The 10,142-nt window shown below is 42.0% G+C and overlaps 2 protein-coding genes across 3 annotated transcripts in view; both read left to right on the forward strand.

Annotated features, from left to right (window-relative positions):
- Window positions 1-49: 49 nt before the first annotated feature.
- On the forward strand, window positions 50-6,048 carry ncdn (neurochondrin). The gene is given in 9 exon segments (XM_063898566.1): window positions 50-122; window positions 307-526; window positions 1,134-2,199; window positions 3,550-3,716; window positions 4,130-4,368; window positions 4,484-4,625; window positions 4,627-4,700; window positions 4,798-4,940; window positions 5,304-6,048. Coding segments are annotated over 8 exon segments (2,454 nt in total). The 5' UTR covers window positions 50-122; window positions 307-322; the 3' UTR covers window positions 5,723-6,048.
- Window positions 6,049-7,136: 1,088 nt separating this feature from the next.
- Window positions 7,137-10,142, forward strand: part of tfap2e (transcription factor AP-2 epsilon) — a 12,472-nt gene continuing 9,466 nt past the window's right edge. The window contains exons 1-2 of one of the 2 annotated variants that reach the window (XM_063899581.1): window positions 7,137-7,179; window positions 9,241-9,681. In XM_063899581.1, the coding sequence (XP_063755651.1) occupies window positions 7,141-7,179; window positions 9,241-9,681 (480 nt within the window). In that variant the 5' untranslated portion in view covers window positions 7,137-7,140. Of the gene's footprint in view, window positions 7,180-7,766; window positions 8,018-9,240; window positions 9,682-10,142 lie in introns of those variants that run through there. The other variant, XM_063899583.1, reaches the window with a different exon arrangement.

Below are 10,142 nucleotides of genomic sequence, written 5' to 3' on the forward strand. Positions count from 1 at the left end.
TGATTGGCCCTTGGAGATTGTAAGAGTGCTTTCATTGGTTACTCACTTCTTTATTTTGACACTTTACTTCCGGATAGTGTGCTCACAAGCTGTTGCGGCGCGTGATAAGAGTTGTCAACAAAGTAAGTTATTTTACAAACGATTGCAAATTCGGATTTAACTGTCCAACGGTTACCTACCGTTATTTAGAAATACTCAGCAGACCAACTGAACAGTGTAAAATTAGGCCGCTTTCGTTTCCTTTAACGGTGTGGAGCTAATGATCTGCTATTCAGTTTGATTTTCCATCTTTCTTTTTATTAACAGTTACAACAAGGTCGTAATGGCTGACAGCGAAGATATTACAACTGTCCTTAGCAGCCAGCCTCCTGTGAAAGAGGAGCAGGGAGGAGGAGAAGGTGGAGGAAGCTCAGACAGGGATGCAGGAGGAGGTTTGACTGATGCCCAGAGAGAGGTGTTGGACAGATGTCTGCAGGCTCTCAGGCAGGCTCAAAACGACAGTCACACATTGGCTGCTCTGCTGCTGGTAAGTGTCTGTCTATGTGATGTTAAACTCAACTGAGAATTTACCGAATATTGCCATATTAGTGTTTATATACCAACTGTATGCATTTAAAACCCTTTAAGTAATACACTGGCATGCAGAGAAATATCTGCATTGATATACACAGAATGAGGTTGAAAGAAGAGGAACTGTTACATTTAATCTGCTTTAAAATGTTACTTACTATACTTCACCCACTCTTTTACAGACTGTAAAACACCCCTACATAATGTATTTAGAGTTACTATATTATATGTATATTTAAATAGCACTAAACATAATGTGTAATCTATACACCTTTTTTTTTTACTCCTTTGTAACTCCAGCACATTGTCCTCTTACCTTGCATACAGAGCTCTTTAATTATTTTTGTTTTGATATCTTATTGGAAGACCAGTGTACAAGAGTATTTTGCCTATATTTAATACATTGCTGTTTACATTCTGTTCACAGAGGTTTCTAGAGGGGCTTATTAATTAACTTCATGTAGCTAGGTGTAACTGAGTGTATACAGGGTTATGTATAGGAACAAAGAATCAGACCTAAACACTGACAGGTCAGTGTTTTCTTTCTCCTCTCTTGTCTTCAGATAACCCGCTTGTGCCCAGCAAACCAACTAGACAAAGCCACCTTGAGGCGCATCTTTGAGGCTGTTGGCCTGAACCTTCCTGCTCGGCTTTTGGTGACGGCGATCAGAAGGAATGAGAACTCCGGCCTGCCCCCACAGGAGCTCCTCTCGCTGGGCACGGCTCTGTTGGCTGCCCTGAGCACGGACCCAGAAATGGCCTGCCATCCCCAGCTCCTCACTACCATCCCGGTCCTGCTGGGCATTTTAGCAAATGATCCTCTGAACCACAAGAAACAGGAAGCCCAGGAACCGAACCAAGAAGTAGAGACGGGTCCAGATTGCAAAGTGCAATCAGCAGAGAGTTCAAATGCAGAAGGTGATCTTTCCAACGAGGCCAAATCAGGAGGAGAGGGCAAGACTAGCAAGACAACAGGTGACAACAGCAGTGAAGCAAACGGAGTATCAACATCTCAAGAAACCTTCCCTTCCTCCAAGCTGGATGAGGCCATAGCTGCTGACTGCTACCAGATTCTCACAGCTGTGTGTGCTTTACCGAGAGGTCCCGACCAGTTACTGAGCAGGGGGGCCGTTCCCACTCTGTGCCAAGCAGTGCAACAAAACCAGACTTTCAGCCATGAGAAGGGGCTTCCCTTGCTGGGATGCCTTGTAGCTGGTAGAACCAAGGACCGAGTGTGGAGTAAACACTCTGCAGAACTCGTCACTCTGCTGGTCAAGCTCTCTAAAGACTTCTCCCAAGCCAAAGACCAGACCAAGATGGACATGTGTTCCCAGTTGGTTCAGTTTCTCCCGCCAGCAGGAGTGGCAGTAGAGAGCAAGGAGCTGAAAGAAGTCGTGGCCTCTGTGTGGGGGGTGTTGAGACCGATGTTGCAGTCTAAACTGACACCAAGACAGATCGGGCCAATCCTGGTCCTCAGTGCGTGTCTGCTGGATTTGTATGGGTGGGAGTTTGTTGGACCGCCAAAGTTCTGCTGCTTGCTGGTGAACCGAGCCTGTGTGGAGGTCAGGATGGGTTTGGAGGACACGCCCGGGAATGAACCGAGCCCAGAACTGCAACACACACTCACAGGTAGGGTTGCAAAATTCAGAGAATTTTCAAAGATGGAAACTTTACATGGGAATTAACGGGAATTTAAGGGAATAAACAGGAATTTATGGGAATAAACTGGAATTTATGGAAATAAACTGGGAGTTTTCAAAATTGAAAGTTGGCTCTTCATAGGGATCTTAAATATAGTTGGGGAAAGTATATTTTAGCATAATCTTGACTAAAACAAACAGGTGCCATTCAAGTATATCCATGCCATTCCTCAATCACATGCACATAGCACACTGCTTACTGCATGGCTATTGAAACCACACCCACTACAGGCACTGTGCATTCCTCCATCATATGCACATATGATTTCTAGAAGACTGGACCACACTTTTGAGCCCAAAGCACACGAGTATCGAAGCTACACATTTGAACCTGTGGAATACACAAAGTGAAGTAAGGTTTGATGATATTATGGGATAATATATTTATTTTATGTTGAAATTGCAAATATCACATACAGATGCATTCATGTATTAGATAGCTAGCTGATAACTTAGAGGCTAAATAAACCATAGCTAGCATCACTTCATTTACCATCTATGAGGCACTCTTATAAAGATGCTAGCTACCTCAAATGTGATGCTGTTTTTATCTGCAAGATGTTTTGAAGATCATTCCATTTGTTTAGCTAGCTTAACTATTTATATATCTGTTCAGGCCATTGCATCAATTCCCAGTTAGTTCCCATGAATTCCTATAACTCCCATTATTCCCATGGAAAGTTTCCAATATGGAATATTTCCAAAATTCCCCAGCTTAACTTCCCATGGAAATTTACCGGAAATTTAACGGAAATGTTCCACCCCTTTGCAACCCCACTCACAGGTAGTGTGAATATGTGATGTACTTTATTGATTGTGATTAAACATCTGCCTTACACCTATCATTCACTTAGCTTGACTTGACAATTCTTGTGAATAAATCTGAAACTTTTTTTTTAATGATTTTTTTGAAAATATCTCAGACCGGCGGCCATTTTGCATTTTGCTGCCTTTCTCCCCACTTTCTCTAAATAATCTAAAACTGAAAAACAGTCCAAAATAATCCATAATTCGCAAATTAAATACAAATATCAAAGACAAAACCATCACTATGCCCCCTTTTTTTAACATTAAAAATATATATTTTCTCGTTTTGTTCTGTTTGATAAATGCTTTGGCTGTCATGGTTTGTGTCTAATTTTTCTCATTGTCCAATTGTGTGTGATGAGATCGGTATTAAGCTAGTGTTGTGAAACCATGTTGGTAAGGTATTTCACGAAACAGGATTCCGCCATCCTCCTCTGTTACTGAAACCTTTCTCATTGCCTCCTTTTCCCAGGCTGTTACAGAATCATGGAGGCTGCCATAGAGCAGGCTTGCTGTGTGGGGATGTCCCAGGCTGCTCCGCCTCAGAGCTCCATCCCCTCCATCAGTCTGCAGCAGAGCAGGCAGGTCCTCGGGGTGCTGGAGGAGGCCTTCTCCGCCTTAATTTACCACCTGCAGCAGGTGAGAGGAGGACCTTTTTATATTCATTATTTGCATCCAACAAGCTACTTGTTGCTGGTTCTGTAAATCTATTCCTTTGTGTGTCAAATGAGTCTTCCTACTGCTGTGATAAAAGTGTGTATCCTAAGGGGAAACTGTTACCTTCTCAAATGTGATGATTTGCTGTTCCGGTTTCTGTTATTCGATGGTAAACTGATTATTTTTAACTTTTGGTTTGTTTGATTGGACAAGAAATAAGTGTCCTTGGACTCAATTATTTATATATTTTTTAATGTTCTATTACTAAAAGGGAATTTAACAATAGGAACATTTATGCCTTGTTTTTGGGGATGAATCGGCCGGTTAAAAACTCAGGTGTTGAAAGAAGGAGTAAAACATTTCAGTCACTTCCTCATCTCTTCCTGTTCTCGTAGGTGGATCAAAGTCGCTATTGTGACCCTTTTATTTTCGCCACTTTCCGCTCTTTGTGCTCATGGCTTGCCGAGGAGACTTCCTGTCTGAAGGAGGAAGTGACCGGACTGCTGCCGTTCCTGATTGGCTACTCCCAGAGCCATCTGCAGGGTGAGAACCCGGAGCACGGCCTCTCTGATTGGATGTCTGAAATGTCTGTCAAAGAGGAAACGGGGGCATGGACGGGCAAAGAAGCTCTGAGGTAAAGGTCTGATAATTATCAGAGGGAACCAGTCATAAAGTGTATACTTTATTCCATAGGATCTGCAGTTTTGTGACAGTATCTGCATACCTCACACCCTCCATGCTCTTTCCAGGTATCTCCTTCCAGCTCTGTGCCACCTGTCAGCAGAGGAAGGTCCCAGGAAGGTGCTGCTCACCCTCGACACCCCGGCACTGCTTGTGGACTTTCTGTCAAAATCCTGGACGTCCCTAAAGGGGAAAGGTGGGGACGTCCTCAGCCAGGGATCCCAGCATGGAGACAGCCTGCTCAGCCCTCCTCAACTTCACCGTCACAGAGCCAGAGAGAGTCAGGTATCTGAGAAGTACTCCTGTAAAGCTAAGAATGATCTGTTGTTTACTAACAGGTATTGAAGGTGTTAATTTAAACTGTTTCTATCTGGTCGTCCAGGAAGAACCCATGTTTCAGAACGTTGGAGGCCCTTCTGAGTGAAGCACTACCTGTTTTGGTTCACAAACCCCGCCTCCTGGTCCTAGCAGCAAATTACTGCACACTGGGACTGATGATTGGCAGACTCAAATCAGCTCCTTCAGGTAATAATGTTTTCTTTTCTTTTGTTTAATCACATTTCAATTTTTCCAGCTGTTTATGTGAAATTCGCTGAGCCATTTGTATCATGTTTCCCTTTTTAAATTAAGATTTCCACAGTATTTTACATTGCAATACAGCTAACATTTGACATGTCATAGAAGGTAAAATCACAAGCATTACCAGTAACATTGACAATCAATCTATTCAAGCTTCACAGTTATTCATAAAAATAAATAAATAATTATTCATTTCCGTGTTTCTTCTTTTATATATGATTCAGATTTGTTTAAATGTCCTGTTTTTTGAGCTGTCAATCAACACTATAACACTTTGCTTACAACTCTTTTTTTTGTTTGGTTTTCCAGGGTCAGTTGAAGCCGGACAGAGGAGGTTCTTCTCCTCAGCTCTCCGGTTCCTCCGCGGCGCCCTGGACTCCGGAGCCAGCCCCGGCCCAGTCAGGGTGAGCCTTGGCTGGGAGGAGAGCTGGGAGGAGGTGGAGGAGCTGTGGAGGTTGAGTCTGCAGGCTCTGGGTGGCTGTGTGCGTGCTCAGCCCTGGATCTGCAGCCTAGTCCGAGAGGAATGTTGGCTCAAACACACACTCACTATGCTGAGTCAGTGTAGCGCACTGCCTGAGCCGCAGACACAGGGGGCGCTAGAGGAAGCTCTTTGTGCCATGGCAGACCAGTGCCCAGTCTGTAGAGCGGAGATTGGAGATGCCATTGGAAATGATAAAGGAGCTTTGGTCATTATGAGGAAACTGAAAAAGTCAGTGGGAGTAAAGTAAAACCAAACAGATAACTTTAATGGGGTATTTTCTGAAAAAAAGTAATAAAGAAGGGATGTTACTCAAACCAAACATCAGTGTTTATTATCTGACTGACTAATGTGTGACCTTTTCCCCTGGACTTTATGGTAAGGAGAAGATGGCACTGCTGGTATTTGCAAAGTAGTTTGCGTGGAAAACAGGAAACTCAAAATAACGAACATATTTTTGTGTATTGAAACCTCAAAGTTTATAGAACGCAGTGCTGTTCAAAGAACCACCTGTTTACACTTCATTTGTGAAATGTTGATGTCATAAATAAAAAAGCTATTTTGTTAGAAAACCTACCAGAAGCTCTTTTTGGTCATTCTTTTTTTAATTCATGTAGTTCTCAACTTTATTTTAATTTATTTTTGACTGCTAACTAGTTGAACACTTTTAAAGTCAATATGGGGGGTGGGTATTCTAGTCTCAAGCTCTTTTTGTTTTCTTAAAAATATCTTTTGTAGAAACAAATGTGCTTGCGGGCCACAGACAGTTCATACAGATGTTGGGACACAGAAACTCATTGTTTTAGTCTTTTAATGGAATCAGTTGACAGAAAATATCACCAGACTTAATCTTTACAGTGTATATTTATATCAAAGCAAAAGTGATTCGTTTTTCTATATAGTGAAATACTTATCAGGACATAATCCAAATCGTTTATTTTCCAATCTGTGTCAGAACCTGAGAAGTCTTGTTTTTATGTCTTGAATAAGTAGAATAGTATCAAGCTTTTACCCTGTTATTTCCTCAGTTTTGAAAAAATGTAAAACATATTTGTATACATGTTTTCAAATGTTACAAAGCAGGATCACACAGCAGGTTTGTGTAAAGGTACATCTGTTATTAATCCTAAAAGTCTTTACATCATCCACCGCTAGATGGCGCACTGATACTTGTTTGGAATGTTGGAAAAAGATGAACGAATAAAAAATCAAGATTATCTCAAATGGTACACTTTTTTTTATACAGTGGAGAAGTGACTCATAACAAAAAATGTAGGTTCAAAATTATTGTTCTGAAAATATTTGCATAACATTTTTATGTTCTCCTAAAAAAAAAAGTTATGTTTACAATAATAAGCAAAACATGCTTGGTGTTTCAAAGGGAGAAAATCACCTTATTTTTAACATCGGTGCTCCTCTGCTGTGTGAGTGCCATTTGTTTAACCGCTTCATTCCTCCATGCACACACCGTGAAGAAAGTTTTAGTTACCCCCCACCGCGACTCCTGTCACCTCCCGCCCTCTTTTTGTCCTTACCCCCCTCCGTAACACCCATCCATACAAACTCCTGCATCATCTCCCTAACTAACTCACTCCTCTCAGCACCTTCAGCCCGTCTCCTCTCTACCCCGCGTCACTTTAACCCCTCAGATCCACCAACGGCACCATCATGCTCTGGAAATCCCGAACCAAGAATGACGTCCTGCAGGTAAAAGAAGAAAAAATCTCAGTTTGCCTTTTTTTTTATTTGTGCAATTTATCTTTCACCTGCCTGTCATGCACACTTTCAAGAATATTGTGCAAAATGATGCACATGTAGGGACTTTTTAACAGAAAACGGAATCCAGAAGTTGCTCTTTTTTGAGCTTTCCAAGTTGTGTGAAATTTTGAAGAAATGTGAATTATCTGAACTATAAAACTGTAAAAACCTAAACTAGGTCTAGATTTCCGTGTGTAAAATTCGACTGTGGCGTTAACTTGGACATTAAAGAATAGAGAATGTGTTTTTTCTTTTTTAAATGTGTTTTTTATAAAGATTATCTTCAAATAAAAGTATAAAAACTCTCATATTTTACAATATTTTTGTGCGTAAAATCCCAAATATTCTGTGTCATTGTCAAAACGAAACAAACAATAAATGGAGGCACAGTGTGAGTTTAAATTAACGGAGCGTAATTGAATGAATATATCTCTTTAAGAGAAGTGGACCCTGTCGACCCCTCCCCTCATTCTGCCGGGTGCACGCAAAACCCTATAAGTAGTGCGCTCATGGAGAGTCTGTAGGACTCGGTGTGTTGTGCGCGTGTGTTTCTGACAGCAGCTTTTCATCTACGCGTAAAAGAGCTCCGTCACAGAGAGAACAAGAAGAAGAGAAGGAAAAGTAAATAACAGCTTTTGAAGTAAATGGACCGGTAAACAAGTCTGGATTACATCTCGGAGCATTTGGTGACATCCTTTAGTCCTTGGAAACCTGCGCGTCTTGTTGAATTTAAAATCCGGGGATATCCAGTGTGGTCCAGATGTTAATCCACACCTATTCCGCTATGGTGAGTTTCATGAAAGACTCGTGTTATTTAAACTGATGTATTGAATTACTAGTGACTTAATTTTAAGGAAGAGTTCATTTCCTACCCTGAAAAAGATGCGCGTAATTTGTCATCATCACTCAAGAAAAGCTAATTTAGAGTAAAAAAAATGGTACGAACAATACTTTATAATTTGATTTACGTTCTATCAATCGACTGGGAAAGTTACTTTATTGTTGTTAGTGAATATCTTTGACTGCCGTTGAATACATTTTTGGTAAATGGTGTCTTTCTCAGCAATATATTGAGTGTCAGATGTCCATACCTCTCAGTGAGCTTTTCTGACAGTGAGTTTAGTGTTGCAGCGCGGCGAAGATGCTCTTTGTCTGCAGTGTCACAGCAAGAGAGACCTGCTGAGAGTGAAGTGTCCACTCTCTGCACAAGCTGTGACATGCCGAGACACTGTCCATCCTTTTGGAGCAGTGTTACTGCGTTTGACAGCGTCAGATATAACATTTGATAGACTAAAATGATGACCACACAATACCGTAGAGTGTATAATGTGTGCCATTTATTTGTACTTATATGTGTGCTTTTAACCTGGCCTTTTGCCCGGCTGATAATGGACATTGGTCCACACCAACATCATTGATCCGGGTGACCCAGCTTTTTACAAAAATCCAATTTCACCAGGATGTGTGAGCAAAAATGTAGGCTAGTGAACTACATGGTGTTACACACACTGCTGCCTGCTTGCTCTACTTTCACAGGAAACTTGTAAACTCTAAATATTTTTTTTGTGAGGATAAATTAAGCTTTTTTCGCGTTAATTCCCATTGTATGGGGTCAATGTGGTTCCGTTGACACAATGACAGATTATTTAAAGATGTAACCCCCCCGGAGCAACGTGTTGTTGTGCATTACCTGTTTCTTTGTGCAGCTTTTTCTTGGTGGCCGTGACCTTTCTGACACTGTTCAGCAACGATGCCAAGGGCGTCCTCTGCCAGTGTGCATCACTTCAAGCCTGCTGCTATTTCCAACCGCCTTGTAAAAATAGGAATACATTTATAAAGCTGAATTTAAATGAAAAAACCTTGTATATTTTGGCTATGTATGCATTTAATTACACGTGTTTTAGTCTCTCTGGCCATTTTTTAAAATATTTAGTCCCATGTGGCATTTTAAGAGGACACTTGAATGACTTTGGGCTCCTGATATGAAGCTAACTTTGTTATTTCCTGCAGGACCGCGCAGACGGACTAAGCGGCTCTTCTCCGAGCGGCCGTCTCTCCCAGCTGTCCTCCCTGAACCAGGCCGGTTACTCCTCGGCTCCCCCGCTCTGCCACACTCCGGCATCTGACTTCCAGCCTCCGTACTTCCCTCCCCCTTACTCCCAGTCCTCCCTGCCATACTCCCAGAGCCAGGACTCATATTCCCACCTGTCAGACCCCTACACCTCCATCAACTCCATCCATCAGCATCAGCAAGTGGCATGGCACTCGCAGAGGTCGCGCTCCGACGACGGGGGGCTCCTTTCACAGTCGCACCGGGCTTTGAGCCTCGACCCCCGGCGGGAGTACGCAGCTGTGCCACGGCTGCTGCACGGGCTCGGGGAAGGAGCTGCAGCTCTGGGGGACGGTCCTCTTGGCATGCACCTGGGACACCACGGCCTGGATGATCTGCAGGTGAGTTTATTTAATTTGGATTAACAGTCTGTGGTTGCGCTAGCGTTGCGCACAGCTAAGGCCGTGCGTAAAGTCACATCTGTGCGCAAAACGTGAACTATTCACCAGCAAAATCTGGGTCCTTTTTAGTTATTTAAAAAAAAAAAAATTAAATCCCTTCATAATAACCCAATATAAAAGAGAAAAAGTGCAAAAATAGCTGTCGTACTTTTAAAAGATGTGGATGTTCGCAAAAGGGCCCTTAAGGCAATTTATCTTCCGTTTCCTTCAAACGACACAATTCATGATGAAATGGCTCCCATTAATTTTATGTCAACACATTTAATTAAGGACTACAACATGTTATCATTAATGTTCACTCATCTAAAAATGTTAACCTGTTATGTATATGTATTCATATTACAACCTCCTGCTACCTTTAGCACATTTTATCTGAAATGTCAACACAAATTCATATGTGC

Source organism: Eleginops maclovinus, chromosome 13 (assembly GCF_036324505.1).
Source record: "Eleginops maclovinus isolate JMC-PN-2008 ecotype Puerto Natales chromosome 13, JC_Emac_rtc_rv5, whole genome shotgun sequence".
NCBI classification, from domain to species: domain Eukaryota; kingdom Metazoa; phylum Chordata; class Actinopteri; order Perciformes; family Eleginopidae; genus Eleginops; species Eleginops maclovinus.